At 33.9% G+C, this 14257-nt stretch overlaps 1 protein-coding gene across 1 annotated transcript; it reads left to right on the plus strand.

Annotated features, from left to right (window-relative positions):
• Positions 1-2641: 2641 nt before the first annotated feature.
• Positions 2642-10031, plus strand: LOC127846298 (putative nuclease HARBI1). The gene is made up of 5 exons (XM_052377465.1): positions 2642-2652; positions 3867-3872; positions 6899-7028; positions 8465-8649; positions 9839-10031. Exons 1-5 carry the CDS (start codon positions 2642-2644, stop codon positions 10029-10031), a joined length of 525 nt encoding a protein of 174 aa, XP_052233425.1.
• The last annotated feature ends 4226 nt before the right edge of the window (positions 10032-14257 follow it).

Below are 14257 nucleotides of genomic sequence, written 5' to 3' on the forward strand. Positions count from 1 at the left end.
AAGCTTGTTCTTACAAGGATTTTCTCTAAAACCAAATCATTCTTCCAACTTATCCTGTAGAAATACGCGTCTACAACCGCACTCAAAAAATTGTTTGTCCACTAATTTATTTAAGACAAACACATATACTTCTTTTGCCGGCAACGAAATAAAGCCACTCTCGCTGCACCATTTTTTGACATTTGTCAAAGGTATAGTTCATACTTTTTGTTTGTATTCTTGGATTTTGCTGCTCTGGCTATACCCTTCTGAACCGCGTGTCCCAAATTATGAAGTGCACTCAATTCAATATATATACCGCCTTTCATCAAATCATCGTTTCATAATACATAAATTTGAAGCGAGAACATATCATTGTATTGACTGCTTACACAAACAAAACTAATCGTAATATCCTCAATACAATCATTCATTTTATTGTAAAGAGTTTTATGTTTTGTTTTAAATAACCATATATTTACTCCGATACATGTTAATGTATAAATGGGCTCAAATCAAGTCATGCTAATTAAAAACATATTTGCATATCTTAAAAACAAATCAATGTGAATCCTTAATAAATACACATAACATCTATACATAGATACACATATATCTCACGCTCTTAGGCAACAGCGTATCAGATTTGAAACATCTGGATACAGATCACCGTGGATTTTTTCTGAATGCACATCACATCTATACATTGATACACATAAATCTCATACTTTGAGACAACAGCGTATCATATCTGAACATCTGATTACAGATCACCGTGGATCTTTTCTGAATACACATCACATCTATACATTGATACACATAAATCTCATACTCCGAGACAACAGCGTATCATATTTGAACACCTCATAACAGATCCCCGTGGATCTTTTCTCTGATAACAGATCACCGTGGATCTTTTCTACGACAACAGATCATCGTGGATCTTTTCTGAATACACATCACAACCATACATTGATACACATACATCTCATACTCCGAGACAACAGCGTATCATATCGAACATCTGATTACAGATCACCGTGGATCTTTTCTCTGACAACAGAGCACCTTGGATCTTTTCTCCGACGACAGATCACCGTGGATCTTTTCTGAATACACATCACATCTATTCATTGATACACATAAATTAAGAAGAAACTTAAGTATGTAAATCACGTTCGCCAAACATGAAAAACAAAACAAGTTATTTAATCCCTAAACTTTCTGATACTGTTAAATTCATTTTCAAAACTGAAATGAACATTCTACTTCCGTGCTGAGCAACGACAGCCGATGAATTGCTGAAATTCCCTGACAAAACTTGATTTTTCGACATTTTTCCAATACAATATCAAACTTTAAACAAATATATTGAACCACAACGTGCGTTGTCTCCTGTAAGCGGACCTCGAATGGCACTATACCCGCCAAAACACACGAAAATTCCGTGCATGTAAACACGCATGTTTATTGAACTGTGACGAAAACAATAGCAAATAGACACACATTGACATCGGTAATCGATCGTTATGTACATCACGGCCTTAAGGTTCATGTAGAGGCTTCATTTTGAAAAATGTGGGACCCCTAGCATTGAACTAAAATTTGACTAAAGGAAGAGTACCACATTGAAAATGTATACATATATGCTTTAAAGGATGTTTTTCCTTCAAAATGCTACAAATTTTGTACATCAACGTATCATACCATTCACAAAATCAATCAAAATACAAAGCAATTTTAACACAAAAATAGACATTATTTTCAAAAATCTGAATCATCTTTATTCAACATAGTTCGGTGGAAAATTATATAACTAGTGAATAATATCTACATTGATGAGGGCAAGTTACGCTTAAATAGTACAAAAAGTTTACATATCTAGAAATATCAAAACTCGAACACATGTCATTTCATCACCATGGGGGCAGCCATTTTTAAATTAATAAAATAGAAAGAAACATGCTAAAAACTCACTCATCGCCTAATTGACATTCCAAACGGTTGACGATGACAAATGAATTGGATTGTAATCTTTCCGTTGATGTTTGCAAACTGCACGATCAGACTTTATAAACACTAAAAAATATAACTATGTAAGAAGCATTTCACCAATGTTTACAATTGTTGTCGAATCACATGTACTTATATTATTGCGCATAAAATAGTACGCTTACAGACTGACAGAAAGATCGATACGTAACTCCGTTCAATTCATCACGGTATACTAATCTATTGATACTATATAATAATACATCGCTTTAACAATCTAAAAGTAGAAATAATTCTTTTAAACGGAGTTTTTAATAACAAAAGTGAAAACAACGGAAGTTGGATGGATAGTCTGCGAGATGCACTTCGGCTCCAGAAAAACAATACAAATAAACTAAAAAAGACGTGTGGGGGACAATTTTTAGCTGGAAAATATTTGAAATAGTGTAAGTGATGATATTTCTACGTGGTCATTTCTGTTTTTTAGTGCGATCTCTTGTTGATTAATGTTAATAGTTGTTTTACTAGTTGCGATCAAACTGTCAAAATAAGTATGTGTTTTCTCAGGTATGTGTATACACATACCCGGTTTTCTCACCACTGCACGTGGTTTCGACCGATATCTTTTGCACGTTTTTCTACGGAGCACAGCGAGGGCCACGCTTTCATAATGGGTATAAGGTAATCGAAACATAAAATCAATCGGTTTGCCAATTTCTTTATATTCCTTTACAATTTTATATGTCGTCTGCAATCTATTTCAATTTGAGATGGTTTAAAATTTGCAATTTGGTTGAGAGGTAAATAACACAATTGTTAAGCCTTTGAAATAGAATTGTGACTCTTATTATCCATCATACCTGGATTTTTAAAAAGAAGTTACGTTTTAGTTATTTTTAAAACTTTGTTTAGGAAATTTATCCAAAAGAGGCAGTTGAATAAAAACTCATTTGTTGTTTTATGACAATAATTTTCTGTGAAATGTTGCTAACTTGACCTTGTATAAATGATTATGTTAGTTAACATCTAATATAAATATTTAGTAATATTCATGGGTCATCAAAACTTTGTTTTCTGCAATTAATACCGAATGACTTCCGTGCTAAGGTCATGTAAATTAGCAGCAATTATGACACAACGTGTTTTATATGCACAGCAGTTGCAATTAATTTCAGTGTGTTTTATTTTGTTACAAATTTATTTTCTTAAGAACAAGAGCAGAGCTACGGTACACATACAAAAATGGGTATTATAAGAATGCTTTAAGTAGTTGAAAAGACTGACCAAAGGCGTGCAATGATAACAATATTTATTTATATTCCACAAAAAAGATTTGCAACGATGGGAACACTGAATTGAAAAGCAATGGCAGCGCACATACAACACGTTAAATTATAATTGCGTGAACTAAACCACCAAAGTCATTTTGTAAGAATTGCCTATACTAATGTTGCACTGACTTGTTAATATTTCAGGATTTTTTTCTGCCTATTTTGGGAAAAGGAGTCTGACCAAATTGGGAATTTTTTATCGACAAAATTGTCCATTTTGGGAATTTTTGCTTTGATGAAACAGCTCATTTTGGGAAAACATTGTGAATTTATCATGCTTAAAATAAGTCAGTGGTTTAACAAATTAATTTGTTTTCATTTGTTATTTTGTCTTCTTTATATAAACACATGCAATATTGGGCATGTTCAACGTTTATTCAAGTACTGCAATTTTGTTTTTTAGTTACAGTTACACACTGAGATAAGAACTGTACAGGCAAAAACTTAAGGCAGATACTTTTTACCAAAACAAACACTGGTTAGTCACACAAGTTACAGCATATTTTTTCTCTGATTTCTGATTTTGAAAGCATCACACAGCTACTCCAATGTTTTGTCATTCAGATGCAGGTAAGCATCAGATGAGTCCGTTTGCTTTGTGTGAATGTGCTGCGTAATTGGGAGCACAGCAGGTTCATGATGCTGAATCCTTGCTCAACCACAGCAGTGCTTTATGAAATGATACACATCAGCTGGAAGAGTTGGAACATTAATAATCTAATAATCATTAGTTAAAAGACACTTCTTTCTAAAAAAAATATATTTCGGTTTGGGATCGGGTCCGTTTGCTTTGGGAACGCCTCCGTTTTTTCGGAGGCGCAGGCAGTGCTGAAAAACCCCTGTATTTCTAATTATTTTCTATAAAGATAACATGTTTACTTACATGGATGGTGTAATTTATGGAGGGCCTCTTCAGTTATTGATCAAAATATTCGTTTAGATAAGCCACATAAAACTAATAAGTGACGAATGTTAAATTATATGTGCTCTGAAATCGCAAGGTATGTTTTTACAACTATGTTTTCAAATTAAAGAGACCTGATTTTAAATTTAAAAAACAGTTCACAGTAGTCTATGAAGAATTTACCATTTCATATTTTGCCAACGAAATAATGAGCTAAGAATGCACTTGAATGGATAACTTAAATTAAGTTATTAACTCATTTATGACTAGCGTCTAGAAAAAATGCCTTGGCAAACAGCGAAGACCTAGATGAGACGCCGCATGATTTGCGCTGTTTGCTTAAAGGAATTTTTGTAAGAAATATTCTAAGTGTAGAAATAAATATACTAGACATCCCTAATTTAAATAAATATTTTTATCCGATTTAGAAGGATGGGAGAGTCCACTAGGCATAAATGGGTTAATATTACTTTCTTATTATGTAACATGCATCAGGGATAGAAATTAGTGGTTTCCCGTGAGCCCAGGGCAAGTAGATTTTGGCCTGGGCAACTCAATTTTAAAAAAATGGTAGTCTGGCCGGGAAACTTTGTTTTTTTAAAGCTTAAAACTATTCAGTGCAATAAAAATTGAATAACAATTGACCATCAAGGATCAATACTAGTTAAATAACATTCATTATTTAGGAATAGGAAATGATTCCATTCAGGCTCATAATAATACATTATGCATTGAACGTGTGTAATGTCAGCAATTTTATTTAATTATCTATTATTTTATTAAAAGAATGTATAATATACACATGTACATATTTCTGGGCTCGTTATTCTTTATCTGGGCAACCAAAATACTAATGATGGTTTACCATGCGGGCAACTAATAGTAAGAAGTTAGTTTCAACCCACGATAGAGAACTTAAGCTAGATCTCTGCGCAGTTTGCAGAGTAATTGGCCGGTTTGTCAATAGTATAAATGCGAATATTGACAATATAAGGTAAGAAATAGAGTTTATTTGCTATTTGGTGTTTTCCATTATACTTGTTTGATTGTTTTGACCTGATTAACTACATGTACATCAATCTATGACTGATTGCCCTAGGTATGTTTTATAACTCTGACAACATATGCATGGCATAAACTTTGCCGCTTTCAGACAATGGATGACAAGAAATGTGAAAAAATAAAAATAAAGTGTGTCCTAATAATGTCTGTCCAGTGTTTTTTTTTCAGTTTTGGGGGAAGGGGGTCGGGTGCCCTGAGGTTGGGAAAATTCGCGCTTAAAAGGGGAAAAGGGTGAAATTTTTTAACTTAGCTAGTAACAGTACAAAATCAAGTTTTACCACTATAATTCACCATACAGAGGGAGAAAAACATAATTCAAACTCTTTTATTCATAAACATGTTATGTTCATGTTCAACGTTCAACATTTCTGGGCTTTTCAGCGAATTTATCAATTATTCTGGTGACCTCCTGTTCACCAAGTCTCTCCGTGTGCAGACATTGTCTGATCAGGGACTCCGGTGTAGCTTCCCCAACGGCCCAAGCCTGTTTCTCTGTGGCGTGCAAAGCAGGTTGAGCAAACTAAACAGTCTTTCAACACTCTCTTGACCGGACGTTTCTGGCGTTTAATGCCGGCATTTGAATAAGACTGACTTTTAAGTTGTACTTGTTTGAAAAGAATATTAATTTATTTTTAAGATAAAACAGATTTGTCAATTTTTTTTACAATAGCTTTTGTTGTTGTGCGACATGTTTAAATACGTACGGTTTGCGGTAGATGTAGTAAAGGTCACATAACCCCAAACCGGAACTCCTGTTTTTAGGGTTACATGCAGTCAGTTTGATACTTGGCACACATTGTTGAGTGCATGCTGCCTAGGATTTGTCAAATACATTGCAAATGGTTGATGTTGGTATCAACTTGAAGGTATATTTGTAAGCAATAAGAAAATAAGCCATTTTTGTGCTCTACTTTTTGTGGTTCCCAGCTTTGAAAGTAGGTCATACTATTTGAGCCCAAAACGGTTGTCTGCACAGCTGTCAAAATCGGTGTGCCTATTCTAAGGTAAATATTTTGAGTTAGCACACATAGAATTTAATGACATGCATTTTTTACAAAGATTATGCATTTATCTTTCCAATGATGCATGATGATATAGTGGGTATGCGCTTGATCATGGTAAAAATTGATATCAAACTTAAACTATTTTATATGTTATATAGAAGGAAATTAATTGCGCATGCGTAACCTAAAGCGAAAGTCGTGATAGTGAACTACGTACGGTTTGCGGTAAAGGCTAAAATAAAGTAAACACGCGAATTATTTTGGTGAAAAATATATACTCTAAAGATGGGAGAATGGTGCCGAAAAACGCCGAATATTTCATCCAAAAAAACACTGCTGTCAGATTGTGAACAAATGCTTGCGAAATCTTGCAAATCTTGAATAATGTGTCTGATAAACTTTCGTTTATATTTTGATTATAGTTAATTTGTTTCAAAATAATTGGAAGTATATGTTCTATATGTAAATCTAATACTGTAATAGCTCTATTATAATAGTATTGTTAATAGTTGTACTTAGTAAGTATGCTGTCAGCTGCCTGTTAGCAAGACTGTAAAGGTTTTATGCTGTTTGCTGTTCAACAGTTTCTAAGGGTTTTAAAGCCTTTAAACATTTTACAATTCCAGACTTCCCACGCAGCCTCAGAGCTTGCTGCAGATGAAACGGGACTTTTACAGAAAGTGTTCACTGCCAAATATTGTGGGTGCGATTGATGGCACTTTGGTGCCAATAGTGGCACCATCAGAGAACGAAGAGGTATTCGTTTGCCGATAAGGGGTTCATGCTCTTAATTGTCAGGCGGTCTCCTGACCCGAGTTGAAGTAAGATTATTTGTAAGGTTTCCTTTTCTTAAAGGGACAAGGGCAATGAAAATCCTAATGTGAAATGAACTGACAAGGTTATTAAGTTAATCAATGCCACTTTATATCCCATTAATATTTAATAGGCATTAGATGTCCCCGCCTTTATACAATTTTATAATATTCAGTTGCTAAATATAAATTAAGGCGGTGCTCAGTGACATAGGCGGATTCATTTGGGGGCGGACGCGGCGCACGCACCACCCTAAAATCGCCAAAGTAAAGTCAATTCATTTGATGTTTCAAACTTAACTAGATCTAAATCACCTATTTAAAAAAAATCTTCTTTTTCGTACGCAACATTTCCCACTAATCACAGACAATCGCTAAATGTTTTAACTTTAGGCTCTCTGTCGCCCCGTTTTTCAAGTCGAACTTTGCGATTCTGATGTATCCCTCTTTTTGCACATAGATTCTCTTTTCGCTTCATTTTTGAGAAGTGGTTGTCAAAGCCTTCAAAATCACTAAAATAGTGGAGCTTCCGGGGAGCTTCGCCCCCCCCCCCCCTGGACCCCCTAGCAGGAGCCCTAGTGGCCCCCTGTAACCCAGCAAATCGTTCATTTATTGGTCCATATATTTGCACTGGACGTTTTCTGACACATGTCGCAAAAGTGTTTATATCTTGAAGTGTACACATAAATATACATAAATGGGCCAAACATTAAACAATAAAAAAAAGCATTTTTATGTTTTATTGTATGTTCATACATTTTCTAGTAATGATAAATATGCCATTTTTAAGATATTTGTATGCAGAATGTTACAATATACTTATTTCTTTTCATTAAATTTCCCCTTTGGAGGGCTTCAAACTGCTATAGCCCCTTAAGCTGTCTCATAAAATCACATTCTGACGGTGTATTTGCCAATGGTAAAATAAAGTACTATCTATTTACCAGTGTGTGCTCAAACAAATATAATCGTGTATGAAATCATGTTATCTGTCATTAAAAAATCTTTTAACAATTAAATAGATTTCTGGATGTGGTTGCTCGTTTTCCAGGTTCAACACATGATGCAGCGATATTTGAGAATTATCGGTTGAAGGTAACAAGAAAATGTAGTTCGACGTTTTAACTTATTGAATTTGTTCACAAATGTCATTGAGTAACATTAAAGATACATAACAAAAATGTACAAGAAACTATGTCTCAAAAAATCTTCGTTGCTGATTGTTGATCCCCTGACTAATTCAGAGGAAATATTGCATTATTTCCGTCCTTCACATTTTGTTGCTACGGAGCTGTTTCGACTGTTTCTTATCTGTCTCTTTGCATGGATGCTTGTATGTATTCATGGTATGATCATTCTTTTTAACCAAATTATTCACAGGATTATCTTGAACACCATGAAGAGATGATCCTGCTTGGGGACAGTGGGTATGTCCTCAAGAGGTACCTATTGACACCCATCGCAGTTCATCGCAATGAGCAAGAACAGCAATACAACAGACGTCATCGGCAAGGTCGTTTGTGTATTGAGCGGGCATTCGGTTTACTGAAGACGTCTAGATTCAGGTAGAGGCCAATGTTGAGTTGTAAACTTTACATGAACGTCATGTATTATTAGGAGATGTGCAAATGGTCAAATCGCTTAAGTTCAATGATTTCTATTGGAGTATTATAGCAAATATCTGTGACAAGGGCCATCTGGGGAGCTTAACCTCTCGGACAGGCTATTGTGTACCTTGTGAAAGATTTTGATGATTTTTTGTATACGCCCGTTCAAAACGGGACGTATTATAAGATCACCCTTGGCGGGCGGCGTCCACAGCAGTGTCCGCTCTTTAATTCAATTAGTTTTCATCTTATCTTCACCAAACTTGGTCAAAAGTTGCATCTAGACGATATCTAGTACACGTTCGAATATGGGTCACGCCGGATTAAAAACTAGGTCACGGGATCACTTAGTGCATTGCAAGGATTAAGCATGATGTCCGCTTTCTTATTGAAGTAGTTTTCATCCGACCTTCACCAAATTTGATCAGACACAACGTCAAATGATAGCTAGGTCAAGTTCAAATATGGGTCATGCCGGGTCAAAAAATAGGTCACATGGTCACTTAGTGCGTTTAAAACAATCACCAGTGTGTCTTTTACCCTAGTCCATTAGTTACGCTATCATTTTGCCACTCAAATGGTAAGTTATGTGTTGCTTAATTTTCTAAAATATATCATTTTGCCACTCAAATGGTAAAGTTATAAAGTTGTCCAAAACCTTCAAACGGGCGTATCTTGTGACAGTTTGGCACTCTTGTCATATTGAAGATAAATTGAACACTTCATTGTCTGCAATTGTTGATATCACTTTGAGGTTGAACTGTTTTTCCTGAATGATTTCATTAATAAAGTACACCGTTTTTGTTTTTTTCGCAAAATTTAATATTCATCATTTTTAATTTGTAATGCCCCCCAAAGGAGGGCATATAGTGATCGCACTGTCTGTCTGTCTTTCTGTCACACTTTTGCATACAAATTTTGACACCTTTGACCTTGACCTTGAACTTAGGGTCCGCGTTTAGGTTTCAAAATCTGCGTTTAGGTTTCGAAAATTCGTTTTTCGGGGGCATATGTCTTCCGATGGAGACAGCTGTTGTTTTTTTTTAACTTTCAACATTTGCCTTTATGAAGGGATATACCATCGATATGTCCCTTTGGTAATTAATAATTGTCATATGCCATTGTTTTGCTATGTTTTTGACTATAGATGTCTTCACAAGACTGGTGGCATTCTACCATTAACACCGCAAAAATGTGCGAGCATGTTCATGGCCTGTTGTCGGTTTCACAACCTGTGCATGCAAAACGGACTACCAGAACCACCAGCAATTGATGAAGAAGAGGACCATGATCTGGCAGTGGCTGCGCCTGACAACAACGTTGGTGGTGTGGCAGTCTGAACTCAATTTGTTCAAATACGTTAATTGATTGGACAATGGTTCATATGTGAGAGATACCATGTCTCATTTATAAATATTTGTCTTTTGTGTGCGTGTTAATTTGTGGATTGATTGGACACTGGTTCATATGTGAGAGATATCTAGGCATAGGTCACTTACAGCTTGCTGCATGGCCTGGATATCTCCCACATCTGGACCATGTCTCTTTTAATATATTTGTTATTTTGTGCATTTTTATTCTGGAGCCACATATAATGTATACATTGATTTTAGAATGTGGTTCGTATGTGAGAGATATCCAGGCATAGGTCACTTACAGCTTGCTGTATGGCCTGGATATCTTCCACATATGGACCATGTCTCATTTATAAATATTTGTAATTTTGTACATATTTTTTCTGAAGCCACATATAATGTGTACATTGATTTTAGAATGTGGTTCGTTTGTCAGAGATATCCAGACATAGGTCACTTACTGCTTGATGTATGGCCTGGATATCTCACACATATGAACCATGCCTCATTTATAAATATTTGTCTTTTGTGTGTGTGTTAATTAGTGGATTGATTGGACACTGGTTCATATGTGAGAGATATCTAGTCATAGGTCACTTACAGCTTGCTGTATGGCCTGGATATCTCCCACATATGGACCATGTCTTATATAATATATTTGTTATTGTGTACATATTTTTCTGAAGCAACATATAATGTGTAAATTGATTTTAGAATGTGGTTCGTATGTGAGAGATATCCAGGCATAGGTCACTTCCAGCTTGCTGTATGGCCTCGATATCTCACACATATGAACCATGCCTCATTTATAAATATTTGTAATTGTGTACATATTTTTTCTGAAGCCACATATAATGTGTACATTGATTTTAGAATGTGGTTCGTATGTGAGAGATATCCAGGCATAGGTCACTAACAGCTTGCCGTATGGACTGGATATCTCACACATATGAACCATGCCTCATTTATAAATATTTGTTATTGTGTACATATTTTTTCTGAAGCCACATATAATGTGTAAATTGATTTTAGAATGGGGTGTGTATGTGAAATATATCCAGACATAGGTCACTTACAGTTTTTACAGCTTGCTTTTTGGCCTGGATATCTTCCACATATGAACACTGTCTCATTTATAAATATTTGTTGTTGTTTTTAACATGATATTTTTTCATATTACATGTAGCCACATATAATGTTTACATTGATTTTAGACTGTGGTTCACATGTGAAAGATATCAAGGCATAGGTCACTTACAGCTTGCTGTATGGCCTGGATATCTCCCACGTATGAAGCATGTCACATTTATAAATATGTGTCATTTTTGTGTGTGCTAATTTATATGATTGGACACTGATTCATATGTGAGAGAAGAGAAGTCAAGGCATAGGTCACTTACAGCTTGCTGTATAGCCTGTATATCTCTAACATATTGACCAAAGTATCGTATTTGCCTACATTTCAGTGGCTAGTTGTCATTTTGTTTATTATTGTTACAGTTGTCATTGTTATATATTAAGTCAGTCTGTACTTTTTGGGTCCTTTGATGTAAATGTCAGAGATACCCTGGTTAGAAATCTTATTGGCCTGGAACCTCCATAGAGATTTCTGCCATGATAAAACTTGACATATAGATTACAAACTTTTACAATCAACTGACTTTAAGTAAACTGTCAAAACTTAAAAAGGTTAATCTTTTTTATATCTTGAAACTTTAACGTCAACAACAAATTAAATCATGTATTATTTTTGCAACTTAGACATCACCCATGAATAGAATCATTACGTAGAAAATAGTACCTTTTCTTTTAAATAAAGCTGTGTTGTTTTTTAGTAAATAAATAATTTATATTTGTATGAAATACAAGATTTTTACATACAAAAAAACCCAGCTTTTGTTCTTATCTTCACTGCAAATGATTATTCAAACAGATAAACCGCTGTATTATTCTGCAGTCTAGATAAGAAATAAGTTGGACAAAAGAAGTGTTACTTCTTACATGCAGATGTACGACTATCCATTGTATTTCCAATTGAAGATGAATCATGGGATCCTAGACATGAAACTGGTTTTAACTGGTTATAAATGGACTGTGTTTAACTCATATATTGCAATGATGCGCTGACATTGTACCCCTTGCAAATACATGCATGTAAGCTTAACCCTATAAATAACTGTATAAATACTCCCTTTCTAGTATATGTGTATGTATATATTCTATATTTATCTGATAATCACGTGTAATCACAGCTTTTAATTAAAAATAATCTATCTCAAATCATTCAAATCACAATGTTTTTTTATTGTCGGTATGAAATAACATGACAGATCTGACCAGTGAAATATGGGAGGGGGTAATTCTCACGCATTGAACATGCTCAATGAGGTAACAATATTTTACGCACATCGGACACTGTTAGAATTTAAAGTATAACAACCAATTCAAAAGTGAATTAATATTAAGATTAAATGCGAAATGTAGACATTTTTTCACATTTTCTTTCTGTATGTTTGTGGTCGAACTGATTTCGTTATGGTATGTCAAATTTTCGCTTAGAATTGTTGTTTTTGACCATTTTTTTTATTTCATTTATTTTTTATACTCGAGTGATAGAACCCAGGTAACTTAAACTACCAAAAATATTGCCAATTAAGTGCAAGAATTCCAGTAACTGGCGGAAATAATACCTTTTGCAGTGCAAGAAACCTTACATTTATTCATAAAATGTTAGATAATTGTAATACCTTTCATGCATACTACAAAATACTTTGTATAATATTCCTCTATGTGAAGAAACTGTTTTGCTCTTGTTTAAAAGTTGGAATGTAAGTTCTATGACTTTTTACATTCCAGTTTCATGTAACCAATTAAGAAACATTTATTTTGTTTGATTAATCATACAGTTTGAAAAAGGCTTAAAACATGCATGGCATAATGTCATTATTGTAATCAAACAACACTTTATTCCAATTGCTTGAAGTGAATATATGGGTATTTCTATAAAATTTGCCATTCAAGATCTAGCAAACCATTAGTAAAGAAGGTTATTTCAGTGTTGCAATATTAATTTGTCTTATTTAATAGTCTCTATTTTATCGATATTTTTAAATGTCCGTGCATCAGAAGTGCATTTCTTCATAATAAAGCGTTTTGAATTCGTCAAGTGTCATCTCAACGTCATTTCCGCAACTAACCTTCAGTTTACTCCTATCAAAAACTCCAACGCGTCCGCCGCAAAATTTGAAAGTTGTGTTGATTTGTATGGTCAACCTTAACATGCCACTGCGAAAATATAGAATATTTTCATATCAAATATAGTTTTAAGAGTAATCTTTCTTTAATCATCATTTCCGCAACGAAAAATATCGACACTTTCCTATTTTGATTAGTCTACGAACGTGATTTTTTTTTTATTCATTATCATACATACAATGTAAACATGTATATGATCATACAACATAGTGATTGTACAAAGCAATAAAGTTCAGACATGTTATACAAGATATGCTAATATATAAAAAAAAAATGAGAGAAAAGAAAAGAACAACAGAGGAATAGTTATGAAAAATGATGAGTTGTATAAAGTCAGAAGAAAGCATACTGGACTTGTGTGTTTTGTTGTATATTCACAGTGATCTTGTCAGATTGAAAAATAAAAAATAAAAATAAAAAAAATAAACAAAACTATTTTAGAGAGATAAACTAACATTAGAGTGAAATGTATATAAGTGGACAAAACATTATGAGATTTTAATCCGATTCCATTTTTGTTCAAAGATTTGTAATGTGTCGTTACTGAGGGCTATTTCTTTCTCAATCTGGATTTTTAGTTTAAGACTATGGACAAAACAATTAAAATTTGTTACTTGTTTTTTGTACTTCATATTTAAGATAAAATATTTCATCAATATAAACATAAAATTCACAATATTATTACAGTCTATTGATTTCAATTAGTTAATTCCGAAACTTACATTTAAGAAAGATAGTTTAACGTTTAGTTGATGTTGTTCAAGAAAAGATATTAATTGATTCCAAATAGGCTGGATGTGTTTGCACTCCCAAAAAAGATGTTCTTTAGTTTCAATGTTTTCACTGCAGAAGTCACACAGATTTGAGTTAGATAATTTGCATTTAAAGAGATATTTATTTGTAGCTATAATTCTATGGATGTATTTGTATTGAAAATTTCTCAGTGTGCTTTCAAT

Source organism: Dreissena polymorpha, chromosome 9, assembly GCF_020536995.1.
Source record: "Dreissena polymorpha isolate Duluth1 chromosome 9, UMN_Dpol_1.0, whole genome shotgun sequence".
NCBI classification, from domain to species: Eukaryota; Metazoa; Mollusca; class Bivalvia; order Myida; family Dreissenidae; genus Dreissena; species Dreissena polymorpha.

What these genes read in the sequence shown, in the direction of transcription:
- LOC127846298 (XM_052377465.1), top strand. An exon ending in CACCATCAGAGAACGAAGAG is followed by an intron (nt 7,029 to 8,464) that starts GTATTCGTTTGC and finishes AATTATTCACAG; the next exon opens with GATTATCTTGAACACCATGA. An exon ending in CTGAAGACGTCTAGATTCAG is followed by an intron (nt 8,650 to 9,838) that starts GTAGAGGCCAAT and finishes TTTTGACTATAG; the next exon opens with ATGTCTTCACAAGACTGGTG.